The sequence below is a fragment of the Phaethon aethereus genome (assembly GCF_964289735.1).
Source record: "Phaethon aethereus genome assembly, chromosome: 12".
Lineage (NCBI taxonomy): Eukaryota > Metazoa > Chordata > Aves > Phaethontiformes > Phaethontidae > Phaethon > Phaethon aethereus.
Genome location: NC_138588.1, coordinates 7,069,324 through 7,083,320, shown reverse-complemented (window position 1 = coordinate 7,083,320; position 13,997 = coordinate 7,069,324). Strand labels below are relative to the sequence as shown.

General features: G+C 46.3%; 1 protein-coding gene across 1 annotated transcript; it reads right to left on the bottom strand.

Annotated features, from left to right (window-relative positions):
- Positions 1-2,490: 2,490 nt before the first annotated feature.
- FAM174B (family with sequence similarity 174 member B) lies at positions 2,491-11,669 on the bottom strand (the record flags this gene model as incomplete). The annotated part of the gene is made up of 3 exons (XM_082005054.1): positions 2,491-2,590; positions 2,803-2,934; positions 11,374-11,669. 3 exons carry the CDS (start codon positions 11,667-11,669, stop codon positions 2,491-2,493), a joined length of 528 nt encoding a protein of 175 aa, XP_081861180.1.
- Positions 11,670-13,997: the final 2,328 nt, after the last annotated feature.

Below are 13,997 nucleotides of genomic sequence, written 5' to 3'. Positions count from 1 at the left end.
TCCCCTGTTGCTGCTAGACACCAACTGCCTTTTAATTAGAGTGCTGTTTGCATTACATGGGGGTGACAGCACAGAATCTCAATTACTCCCCCAAACACAGATGCAAATACCAGTACAGATCTTTCAACAACGGGAGGGGACCTCAAACAGATCAGCCCAGAGCCTACTCACATCATCCTCAGCAAAGACTTATGCTACAAACCCAAAACAAGACTTTATTTATGACCTGCTTATCAGTCCGAGTAGGTTAATATTGGGGTAATGTACTTAGGATTACGTACAGGAGGTACCTAATGTCATGGCAGTCCAGGCCAGCTCTTCAGACTTTTCCCTACTGCCATGCTGGCAGTAGCCCTAGAGATGTGAAACTGTAGGATTGTCTTACAGTACATGTAACACTTGAATTGAGTAATGCTTAGTCGATCACATCCAACATGTCCCTGCTCCATTGCTCTTTGGAAAACTGGTTCCCTTTCCACTCCATTCACGTGTTTTCTCAGAAGCCTGTATTTTAAAAATACTTTTGGTGCCTTTCTAGTGGAAAGCACTGAGTAAACACCATTGCAAATCATGACTTTATGGAGATTTAACTATTTTCCCTATAGTTTCACAGCCTTTAGACAAAAAATGAACAGGACAAAAGATTCCAGCAAATGTCATGTGATCTTCAGGAGCCAGGCAGACTTTGAAAATCCTAGGTTTAAATGGCTGCGGAAAGCTGTTTTCTCATGTAGATATGGCAGCATGTATGTTACAACACTGAACGATAGGCAGTCCAGACCGTAAGCATATCTTTCAGTAATAGAGTGTTGCAAAGAAATAAAGAATTAAGGAAATCAGAATAATGACCCCAGCAGAAGACTTGATGTAAGTTGGTTCACTGACTTATTGCGGGCATGTCTGAGATGCCCCTTTTAGGGCATAGATGCTCTAGCACCTACAGAGGGCTAGATGCTCTAGCCCTCTCTTCCCATATGAACACAAGCACCTATGCAGAACCTCCTGACTGGTTTAATGGGGATGTCAGTGATCAAACTGAGCAATTCAAATTTGTAAAGTGCCTTTACTGGTGACAGGAACTGTTCAGGGATGTAGTCTCCAAGCCACACAAAGGAGCCAGGGAGCTCGATACTTTTTACAGCAAATGTATCCTTAAAGAAGCTTTCCCAGAATCCAGGGGTTGTCTGTAAGATGATCTCCCCCTCTAAACTGAGGTAGCTGAGCTAAACACACACGTATGTCTGAAACACCGAGGACTTCAGAAAATGTGGAATTTAATAGCTGTTGGACTGTGGCAGAAAGGAGGAATTCCCATAGATGAAAAGATGACTGGTTGGCTAAGAACCAAAAAAACCCTACAGTCTCGGAACCGAGCATCACACAAGGTGAAGAGCCATTTGTACTGCTAAGGAACCCACAAAGACCGAGTAACTTTTGTGAAAGCATCAGCACAGTGTGTGCTCCAGGGAAGCAATGTAAGATAACACGACCACAGCTCCCGTGAGTCAAATGATTTCCAGCAAGTTCTCTTCTTATTCATCTAGTATTTTACTCTTAGACATCTTACCCTGAAGCACTGCCATGATTGAGAATCTTCTGTTCTCACCCTGCAAAACCCCTCTGATCCTGCTACCAAAGGTTCCGAGAAAAAGTACACAGTTAAGAGGAACAGGGGCAGGAGACTGGCTGTTAAAGTAGGCCATGGTGAGACAGATCACTGCACTCTGGGTTTAACAAAGTTTGGTTCCAAAGTTAAAACTGCACAAGCTGAAATTATTACAGCAAACACAGGGCAGCTACAGAGAATGGCAGCAGTCAGGCAAGGACTGATCAGAGTCTTCTAATTCAAAAGCTAATTATTTACACGTAAAGGCACGACTCACACCCTTCATTGTTTCATGGCTTCCAACTATTGCCTGACTATTATAGAGAAACAACACAGTTATTTTGAAAATGACCAGCAGAGCATGCCATGGTATGTGTTTTAGATGCTGGCACATGTGTGCTTAGAGCAAATGTGTTGCTCCCCCTTTCCAAAGTTAGGAAATGGGCAATATGAGCAAAGTCTGTAAAATCTCAAGTTAGGAGTTGTCAAGATCTGCGTTTTTATAATTAAGAAAGCTTATTTCAGCCAAAGTGAGACAGATTTTACAGTTGGCCTTATTTGGATGAGACTGCAACTTGAATGCTGTGGATGGTTTGATGCAAATAAAAATAAGAGATGCAGATACCCTGATGCCATAAATCAATGTGCAGCATCTTTATGTGCTGAGTGGTTGCTATAAACCTCAAGCCCAGAATAGGCACCAAAAGCTTTGGGTTGTCACACCACTTCTATCTCAAAAAGACAAACACATTTAAAGAAAGTTTGTTGCTAAAGGATAACTGCTAACAACATCAGCGAGGGACTCTTTGTCACAGAACAACATGAGAGCACTCTGGTACAAACCCAGAGGTTGGTGGAGATTTGCCATCATTTCCCTCCCAGGCTCACAGCGATGGCAGCGCCTGGGAAAGCAGCCCTTGATCCACAGCCCTCCATCCAATGTGTGCATAGACACCAAGAGCGCAGTGGAACGACTGCCAACAGCTGCCCAAGAGGGGAAGTTCAGAGAGTACAGAGAAATGTGTGCTGAGAACAGGCAGAGGGGCTGTAAAGGAGAGTGATAATGCTTGGGCAAAGTGAAAGGGAGACTGTCACTGCCTCATCTCTGCCAAGCTGGCCCAGCAGAGAAAAAAAGAGCTGTCTTCACTGATAAGAGCTCAGTGAGCAAGCCTAAGAGGATGGGCTCACAGCAGTACCTGTATTTCACATCAAACACTGTTGAGTCTTCGTCCTCATCGTCTTCTTCATTCAGAGGAGCCATTTCTACCCGCTCAGCTGGAGTGGTGATTATGTCGTACTTCCTGGTCTTCTTAATCCTCTTGCCAGACCTGAAACACAAAGGTGGGGAGGGAAGCATCATCTTTATACAGTATTCCTTGGAAACGCTGAAGCTGTTCCCACCAACACTGAATTACTGCCCTGTTTGACTCAGACCTCCCCAGACACGAAGGCTGTGGAGCCAGCCTGTGTCCCCTCCCGCTGCCTTTCTGAGGCCACCGTTTGTGCCCGTCAGCATAGAGCACTATTTCTCGCGATCCAAATCAACGTCGGTCTTTCAGCCATTGACAAACCAGAGATCCTATGGCATCCAAGGCAGGCATACAAGCGCAGCAGCCCGCTGCATCCTCCTGCTGCCATGCTCAATAAGTGAGACGTGGTCTTAATCAGCAGAAGCAGCCAATGGTTTAGTGAACGTGTTTAGACGAGAAAGCGCAGGTTAAGCCCTGCTGAGACAAGGGAATGTTCCAAGCAGGATTAGAAGTAGCAAAGGAGTGGTGATGTTCGGGTACAAATAGCCTGCTCTCTTTTATTGCTATCAGGCCAAGCTCAGGACTCCCAGAGCAAAAACCTTGAGCTTGAGTCTCAATGTTCATGCTCTACACTCTGTTAAGCACTACAAAAAATTATCAACTCTCATTTGAAGATAACTGTACCTACCACCTCTCCTCCTACAGACGCCAGCCTTACTCTCCTTTTGAGATGGAACTGCTCAAGAGCCTGCATGTCCCACGATTTTGAGAGATCTATTTTCTAACACTTTTACTTTCAATTAACAAACACTTGGTGCACTGCTTTTCAACTAATTCTCTGCCTCTAGCCTGAATTGTGCAGGTCCCTTTTACTTCACCTACTCCTTTAATGCATATTAGGAGGGTCACACTGCTCACGCATGAATCCCATTTTTGTGATTCTACATTAAAGCAGGTGTTGATGTGTACAGCTAGCCTAGAAGAGTGGATAGTTTTAGTTAACAAACTGAAGAATTTTCCTCTTTACCTTTTATAAAACAAAACTGGCAACTGCCAGCATGAGAAGCAGCTGGTGCAGGCACAAGAAAGCAGCCCCTAATTTTTGCTAATCACAGCTACCGCTCCGAGCGGACAGCACGTCACGAGTACACTTTCACCATCAAGAAGCCTTGCCCTGGCACGTCACACAAGGCGTGACAGATTCAACATCGCCATTTTTGCACCAAAACCAGATGCCTTTTAAAGAGGTACACAGTGGCAAGAACTGAGGTGTGAGCATTACAGAGAGGCTGGGACTCAAGCCCTGCATTTGCATCTCCACCACAATGGTCCCTTCCAGGCTTAAAATAAAGGAAATATAAACCGCTGAACAGCTCCAATGTGGAAGTCCCAGTGCCTCTGCCTACCATTGCTTCTGGGAAGTAGTCCAAGGCTGAACAAACAGGTCCCAGCCCTTGGGATGGAGCAGTTTGCATCTCCTCCCTGTTCTGAAGGTGAAGGTTGCATCAGAAGCGAGAAGAAAGATGTCTCCTGTCGTCTAATCTTTATAGCAATCTGTGCCGCTGTGTCATGTAGAGCACAGGGTTTGTTCTATTACTGCTGTTGTTGAAACAAGCAATTTTATATCCAATACAGTAGGAGTCTTAACCCAAACACTTGAAAAATCCTTTTGAAAACACTTCTCTATATTATTCTGCTTCTCAGCCAAGACCTAGCAGCAAAGTGATGCAGGGAGGTCTCATCTTACAAGTAATGCATTGCTTTTACAAGAAACATTTACTCATGCTGTGAAGCCTAAACACAGACCAAAACTAACCTGTGTCTACCTGTCAGAACAAACCAAGCACAGCCTTACCACTTTGCCTTACATGTGCAATCCAGAGGGGGTTTCCATACGATCACCCATTTAAGATCCCACCTGCATAACAGGCCCACTTTATTCAGAGACATCATCCCTCATTCCCTCCATTAGAAAACATAACTTATTCTACAGCGTTCATCTTACAACAGTTAATATTGGAGTGTTTGAAGCAATTACTGCAGAATAGATATTTTTAGAAGCGGAAAACTAGAACCCTTTAGCCTCCAGCCATTAATTAGTCTATTTGGGCTACACTTTAAAGAGGACCTGGAGCAGAACTTGCTGCACAGTCATCTATTAATCCTCCACAACCCTCCCTTAACCACAGTGCTCATTTAGAAAAGGGAGGAAGCTCATTTTGCTGCTGTTTTTTTGGGCTAAACCACTACCATCAGTTGTTTTTCACTGGCAGGGCAAAAGGGTCTTTCCTTGCCTCTTCTTCCTCAATTAATTCTACACTAGATTACCTAGCTCATTTGAAGAACTCCCCTAGGCTTCATAAATACTAGAAGAATTACTCAAGCTAACTTTAAAGGAAAGCCTTGGGAGTGTCCCTACAAGCACAAAAAATAAGCCTGCCTGTCAGGAAACCATTGCACATTAAAACTACAAAACCTCAGTAGGATCCCTGTAATCATCAGTGATGACAACGCAAAAGGAAAAGCACTTTATCCACCGGGTGGGACCAGGCAGTATCTTTTGTTTGCAGGCAGACAGCAGAGTCAGTGGAGTAGCACAGGGCAGGGGCTAGAGAACACAAATGTTTCATGAACTTTGGAGACCTCCTGTATAAGATCAGGACATGTTAGCCCTCATGGGCAAAGAGAGGATCTCCCTTCCAGCCACATTCATTTGGTGTGGGTTTTTTTGAAAGCAAACAAGCAGCATGCTGGAAGCTGTGGTCAGAGTGTGCCCCTTGCATCATGACAAGCTGGAATGTTCCCCGAGTGGTTTAGCTAGGGTAGAAGCAGTACTCGGTATTTCAGCACAGAATACGGTCTTCCACTTAAAAAAATAAATCACATTGCTTCTGCTGTCTGACTTCAGCCACCCCCCATAATTAGAATTGGATGCTACAGGTCTTGCACTGAATCACCATGAGGAGGAAAAAAAGTTAACTGCAGCCAGGGATATTAACCTTTCACTTTAGACCCAGCGGTGCTCCCACCAAAACCAACTCACTGGTGTTAACTGAAGGCAGCTGCAGTGAGCACAGCCCTTAACTGAGAGAAGATGAAGAATAACATATTTGGTGTGATGTGGGGGCCTGTTTCCAGTTCCTCCTGAGCTGTTCAGCCACAGTGGTGTTCACAGGCTAGTACTGCCCTCGGGCTCAAACACCTCCGGCACCATGCACCATGCCAGGGTCAGGTCCATCAGAAATCAGATTTACTCCCTCCACCATGCCGCACAGGGAGGGACGACATACAGAGATGGGCTTGGAGCAAACGCTAAGTTTGTGCGTCTCTATTTTGACTGGGGGCTATTTCCATCAAGCACAAGTCATATGCACCACTTCATCCTCCTTTCTAAGGCATCATGTGGCAGAGTAAATGCTCAAGTCAACTCACTAGTTCATTATATTATTTATGCCTCTAATCTATTTTAGTCAACAACCCTGATACTCAAAGATAATGCTTTTCTTGACCCAGAGAGAGGTCTCTGCACTTGCCGCCAAGGGATGCAGAGGGAGGACCATCCCCTGGAAAAAAAAGAAAAACAAACAAACAAAAACCCATCCCTTCTTAGAGAGTGCTTATTGGAAGTCTAATTAAGCTAGCTACAACCTTCCTCCTAGAACTGCAGCAACATTATATTGGGAATGGAATTGGGACCAGTTCATTTGCTGTTAACAGGCTCCCTTTGCAGTTAAAAAAAAAATTATGGAAATATAAACCTGGGGAAACTCCAGGCTTATTACCAGCTGATGAATTAGATCAGCGATATTTAATTACTGTTTATCTGTCAGGGTATCTCTGTTCTCTGGATGTTGCTGGATACAATGAAATTAAACCACAAAGCTAAGTCCTCACATGTTTTCTGGATATACATTTTTCTGTAGCAAACTGAAGGTGCTGTGTTTTCTAACAAGCCACAATTTTCTAACAATTCTTAATTCCATTATGATAGAATATACGCGGCCACAAAGAGCAGAAGTGTCCCTTTATTTAACTGCGCTGCTAACAGCAGGGATGGATCAGAGGCTGCTGCTGGCAATAACTTCAGGAAAACCTAAATGGGATATTGTTGTGGTTCAATGAAGCAGTGATGTCTGTAAGTAATTAAAATACAGCCACTCACACCTGGTGGTCAGTATCAAGCTAGCATGCACTTCCAAACATCATAGCACAGTCAGACCAATATCATCCAAGACATGCTCAAGAAGTACCCTTGTTTTATAGGGCAGAGCTATAGAAACTTTTATCATCTACCCAAACTCTTCAAGGCAGTGAATCCTACAAGAAACAGCATTCTTCCTCTGTTGTGACTGGTCACATCAGAGCTGTAAAGAGGCCAAGAGAGTATGAGACAGCAATCCCCTCTCCCTTCTGTCTGCCAATCTGCTGTCACGCTCACATCAAGACAATCCAGTCTTCCCAAAGACAGGACCTCTGAGACCCATGACAAGTGTCCCATTTGTCATACTCTGTGGCCCCAACTAAACCACACACAGCTTAAATGAAGCTTTCAATATGGGTCACAAATACATGTTTTGGGGTTGGTGGTTCTGTTGTGGGGTGTTTGTTTTTTTCTTCCCCATTTAAAGTCATTTTAATGGTGAGTTTTTCTTTCCTGGTCCTGGCAGAGGTCTTGTCTTTACTGGACTACTCTAACTGGTTATAATACAATTAATTTTAAGTCAGTGAAACTCGCCGGGGTTAAGCCTTGGATGGCCAGGAGCAATTGCCCAGGTCATAGAACAAAGGGTCTTGTATCCTATGATCATATGCTTGAACCTCTCTTCTCAGTCTCAGTAATTTATAACAGTTTTGCAATTACTAGAAAACTAAGCTGAAAGTGGTATTTGAGGAAGAAATCAAATTGGACAACAATGTAACAAAGCAATGAGTTACAAAATAAGCAGGTAGGGTCTCAAAATCTAGATAAATAGCAGCCATTTCTAGCTTGGGTTCTGTTCATTCACGGGCAGTTCAAGACACGTAGCAAACACAGCACACAGTTCTCTGCAACTAAAGCTTTGGGTTGCTTTCAGCTGGCCCATTTGAGCAGAAGTAACTTACCCAATTTCTTTAGAAGGCATATGATCTACCTGCACAGATAGCCTCATCTGAAAAATTACGTTTCCTGGGCGCTGATCCCAAGAATTGCATTGCAACAAAATGAACTGAGCTGCACCAGGAGAGAAAAATAGGGCAGAATATGCGGGTAGAAAGGCAAAACCAAAAACACAGATCGAAGAGTGAATTGAGCCGCATGAACTGTTCATAAGCTGTTGCAAGACAGGTAATGCAACTTACCCAACTATCTGATTGGGAATAACATGAAATCGGGTCTGCTGTGGAAATTATTTTGGTTTGGAAGCATGCAATGCCCAGGGGTACAGGAAAGAAAGTCCAGAACTGAGCTTGCCAAAAAAAACCCAAACCAAAACTATAGCAAATTGGGTCTTGACACATGTAGACAAGTAGCAAAGTCTTGGCTGGTCTTCCCAGACCCTAGTAGCTAGAGAGAGAAAGGAAATTCAGACCACTTTGGGTGATACCACATTCTGAATCACAAGAACATCAGATGGATTCAGAGCATAACATTTCCAAAAGGAATGAAGAGGAATCTCTGAGCATTGTCTTAAAAACAGAGCTGGAAAGCTGGAGAAAGATATCTATCCTTGCTTGAACAAAAAAAGGAAAATAATACATACATAAAAATATATGAAAGTGAGATGTATAAAAAAATAGAATGTATTTTAAAAAAAATCCAGTGTCTGTGACAAGAATATCTGGCCACTCACAAGTTAATTTCATCTCTACAATCCACATCTAAAAGGATAATTTACTTCCAGCAACCCAGAGCAATTTCACAGTGAAGGTTTAATCAACGATTGGATTTCAGCAAAATCTCTTTAATAGGAATCCATGACACTTCAGAAAAAAAAATCACAATGTTTTTGACTAAGTATGAACAAAGCCCTTATTCTGACGGAGAAAAGCTTTACACTTACTGAGGGTAAATCCCTTATCTCTTCTGCAACAGAATCTCCTCCATCTATGTTGTCAGCTACAAGTGTGACACTGTACAAACATACCTGTTGGTATTCTTGTCTCATTTGCAGCTGGGATAATTGTTTACAAACAAGTGCTCTGTCACATAAAGAAACGTACTCAGAAGCCAAAAGCTTCATTTTCTATTTTCCTTGCAGGTTCTATTAAAGATATACAAGAGATCCCAGAGGGTGGGGGTTTTTTTAGATATCTTTAATATTGCATTAATTCTGATCAGTTGTGTAACAACAACTTTGGCATGGGAGAAGTAATCCGTCATTCCCAAGGTGACTTTAACCTGGACCTGCTTTTGCTGATTATGGTATAGGGAAAGGTCTTTAAAGGCTATCAGTTTGCTTTCTTTGGCTCAAAATGTTCAGTCTTACACCAGGTCTCCTTGACACAAGGTCTCACTTTATACTCAGAAGAAACTGGGACAGGGGAAATAAACTCTCCAAGATCAGAGAGAACTAGGAGTAGAAACTTAAGCTCTTCATTTTGCACTTAGCTATAGACTTCCTAATTCTAGCTCATATACCCTCTACCAATCTTGCTGTGTTTGTGTCCAGACCACTTTATACAGCTGTGAAGTAGTTATGTTGAGTAAAAAAAAATTCTCTTCAATATTTCACTGGGTTCTGCCAAGCCACCTCACTTTAATGACAAAATTTATTTGCATTGTCTTTTGCCAGCTGCTGCACCACATAAGAATTCAGTTAAATGTCAATTTCTTTAGAAAATATCAATTCTTATCATTTCGGTGTTTAAGACCACACTTTATAATACTACCATTGTGAACACTGCCCCTCCTATACGGAATTAATTCAGAAGCAGAGCATTCAGCTGCAGACATCATGTAAATACAAAGGAGCTGCCTGAAGACAGAACAAGGAAGAATTCACCAACTCCACTTGTTCAACAACTTCTGTCGCCTGAGACGTGGCACACACCTCCTCCCTGCCTCCGAGAGCCTGCTGCTCCACTCCCTGGCCTCTTTCCTGCTGCCCCTACCTAGAAGTCAGAGGACTTAACTACCGAAAGTTTGCAATCTTCCTGGCAAAGCTGGGCACAAACAGGCGAGCAACTTTTTATTTGTAGACTGCGTGAGACAGGGACAGCCTCTAGTGCACCATGGGGACTCTCACCACTACCCTGAGATAAATAATAGTTAACACTAACAGTGCCAAATAGAGCTTTAATATTGGCTTTTCTTCTGCTCCAGCAACAAGCCGAGAGGAAGACTGGCTTTCTAAAGGGACCGAGTTTAATTTGCTCATGTCCCTCACAGCAGGAGACATTACATGAGTTTTAAGCGCTGCCTGGAGAACTCTGGCATGTGCCAGCACCAACCCACCTCAGCAGTGTGACAGGCAACACATGAACTGGCCCGTGCTGGTTACACTATGCTAAATGGATGAGATACAAGCACCGAGCAGACGAAAACCTCTGCCCGGCTTCCTGCTGCTCACCAGCACTTCTGGCTCTGCAAGCGACCGGGAGTGTCTTCCCTTCTGTGCTGGGAGCAAGAGCTTGCATCCATCAGCAATCTACCCAACTGAAACATTGAGGAGTTCGGTTACACTTCACAGTTCCACTCAAATCAGGGCTGTGGTCTAAACCAACATCTCCTTTTCGCTATGCTGGACCTCCTCAAGCCTATCTGCTTAAGCTTCATTAAAAGGAAAAAGAAAGATTTGTCTTTTTTTCCCCAGCATGAGTTACTACAGCAGTGACATCTGCATTATCCCATGGGTGGCTGAGGCTGGATGGGACCTCTCAAGGTCAAGCAGGGCCACCTGGAGCCAGCTGTCCAGTTGGGCTTAGAGTATCTCCACAGATGGCAACCCTACAACCTCCCTGGGCCACCTATCCCAGTGACCCACCACCCTCACAGAAAAAAACCTTGCATATTTTCACATGTTCAGGTGGGGTTTTACATGTTTCAGTTTGTGCCCACTCCAGTCCCCAGCCAACACCGTGGCCCCACGTGAAGTGGGACCCGTGTACCTCACGCCTGAAAAAAGCCACTTGAAACCCCAGCTCCTGCCCTATTTTCCTGCAGAAGTGGAGGAAGATGCAAATTTGTGAGGCCAGCGACACCCCTGCGACTCCCCGGGAGTTTCATTAGGCATTTACACATGCTGTGCTTCAAGTCATGCTTTAAAAATACTATCGGTGGGCGAGGAGCTCCGTACGGCCTGGGCTTCCCGCCGCTCCGGGAGGGGTGCTGGGAGGTCGCGCCGCCGCCGGGGCTTAACGCCTCCGGCCTGTCTCGGCCGGTGGGCAGGCCGCGGCCGGAGCCCGCCCGACCTCCGGCCTCCCCGCTCCGCCTCGGCCGGGGGGCAAGGGGAGCCCCGAGGCCGCGGGAGGAGGCCTCGACCCGTCAGCCGGCACCTGCCGGGGCGGGGGGCGCGGCGCGGCCCGGCCGGGCCCTACCTGAAGACGCGGAGCAGGAGGCAGGCGATGAGGGAGGCCGTGAGGGCGCAGGCCCCGATGACGGCGGCCTTCAACGCGGAGAGGTCGCGGAGCAGCGCGGGCACAGGGTTGAGCTGGGCCCCGCTGTGGTTGCCGGGCGCGCCGGCCGGCTCGGCAGGCAGGCGGCTGCCGTTCACCGCCGCCGGGCCCGCCGCCTGCTCCTGGCTGCCGCGGGCGCCGGGCGCGGCCGGCAGCAACAGCAGCGGCAGCAGCAGGCAGGCCGAGAGCAGCAGCAGCGGCGGCGCTACGGGGCGCATCCTGCCCGGCTCCGGCCGCCGCCGCGCCGAGCTCCGGAAGGCAGCGCCGGCCGGCCCGGCCCGCCTCCCCGAGAGGCACCGCCTCCCGCGGCCCGGGCCCAGCTGCCGGGGGCCGGGGCTCCCCGGCGGGGGGCGGGCGGCCGAGGCCGCGGCCCCCAGCGCCGCCCGCCTCGCGCTTCCTGCCGCGGGTTCTCCCGAGCCCCGCCGGTGCCGACGCCGTTTCCTCGCCGGTAGCGACGCTTTTAATGGCAGCAGGGCACATCTGCCCAGGTGCAAACCGATCGCAGGGTTCAAACCGCCATCAGTCGTGGTACAGACCTCCCTGTGCTGCCGGTTCAGCGTAGCGTGGCGGCCAAGCTCCAACATTTCTCCATCAGATTTACTCCCCCCGCCTCCGCCCCCGGTCACCTAGGCTTTGCTTCCAACTTCATTTATTTACCGATATTCCACATCTTTAAAATCTTTAAAATCTTAGGATTCGTGGGAATCGTGGCCACAGTTCTGCAATCCCGGGGGTGCTGAGCATGTGAACAGTGCCATCAGCCAGGCCGGGCAGGGAGAGTCAGTAGGGGAGCAGAGAGCCTGTGCTACCATAACTGCTGAGATAGAACTTAACTTTGGCTCCCCGTGTTTTCTATTAACACGAGCTTCACCATTGCAAAATAATTGAGTCTGGGGAGAAGGGCACGTTGCCACTGAGATGAAGTGAAACAGAGAAAGGGGGGAAAGAAGAAAGAGCTGATTTCCTTCCTATTGAAATTTATACTTCAGCGCTGGCATGGCAGGGTATAATTTATAGGAACGTGTGACTAAACTGTGGAAAAGATGACAAAGATGTATGTATTCCTACTGGCAATGTCCCGTTGGGAAGGTGGCAGTGAAATAATGCGTGGTTCATCGACTTTCCCAGCCAACTGGCATGCTGTATCAAATGCCACCCACTCGATAATAAAAGCATCCTGTGTTTTTTGCAGGAAATCCTTTGGGATGAGGAAATTTTGACGTGGATGATGTGCAGAAGGCCCCCTAGACTGTCTGAATTGGTCATTGTTCCAGCTTAATTTCATTGCTTACTTTTGTGTAACTTCCCAGTTTCCAGCACAGGGCCCCAGCTTATTTCTGTTCAGGAAAAAAAAAAAAAAAAAAAAAATCCAGCTGGGCAGGAGGTCAAATTGGTGATGACTCTTTCCCAAACATTGGTGTGAGCGCTGCTCACATGATTTATTATTTGTAAACACTGACCCTGATGCGGGCCCTGCCTGTTCGGAGATGTTCACCAGCAGCTGCTCAGCCTCTATCAGATTACATTTGGTCATACCCTGCCATTCCTCTTGCAGTGCAGTGCTTTTCCATAGGATGAAGGAGGAGGTGTAAGGGGCTTCCAAAGCAAGAACCACCCCTGGCTGGTCCCAGAGCTTAGGGTCTGAATCCACATCAACTGTTCGCCATTACTTGTATATTGAAATCAGAGCTCCACAGTGCCGTGCACTGGGCATGTACATACTCAAAGACACTCTTCACCCTCAAAAATTAATATTCACAATCGCTGTATGGGATTGAGCTGCATGAGTGTGAATCCACTCGGGATTCTACCTGAAGTGTCGCACGCTGATCCTTATGTCCATTCCTTTGGTGTTCCTTGGGCAAGGAGAGATGAATGGCAAAGATTGCTACTAAGCTTGCTCAGAGCCAAGTAGTGCCGGCTTTGCCGTGGGATGGCAAAATCCTTCCTGAGCCTGAAAAATGGACACTGCTGGACCTACAGTTCTCCTGCGATCGTCTTTGATCTTATCTTGGCGCTGCTGCTGTGGTGCTGAACTGGCAAAGGGGCACTGTAGGCTTTGTAAGCCAAGCCATTTTGTTTCACATCCATTTTTTTCAATAGAGCCAGACTTATTCCTGGAATAAATATTCTGCAAATTTGCAACAGGATTTGCTGTATTGTATGAGCATATCAGCGTAATTTCCTCTGAAAGGCACAGCCTGAAACATCTGTTACTTGACTAGCATAAACGGGCAGTGGTAGATGCTGGATCTGGCACTTTTGTTTGACTTTTATTGCTACTCTGGCTTTTTTTGATGTTCCTGTGGCAGATATTTCAATCTACTGAGATTTAGGCTGAAAGCCAGCACAAGAACTTAATATTTATTGTCATTGCAGAGTTCCTCTATTTGACAAGGTACAATTGTACCAGTGTGTGTGGTGTCAAACATATTCCAAACAGTCTAGAAATTATAAAGCTCAGGCTTCTTCTGGCTTGTTTCTGATCCCCCTAAGAGGTAGGCTTATGCTGTTGGGAGTTTTGGTGCCTAGGTGAGAAGCTGCAC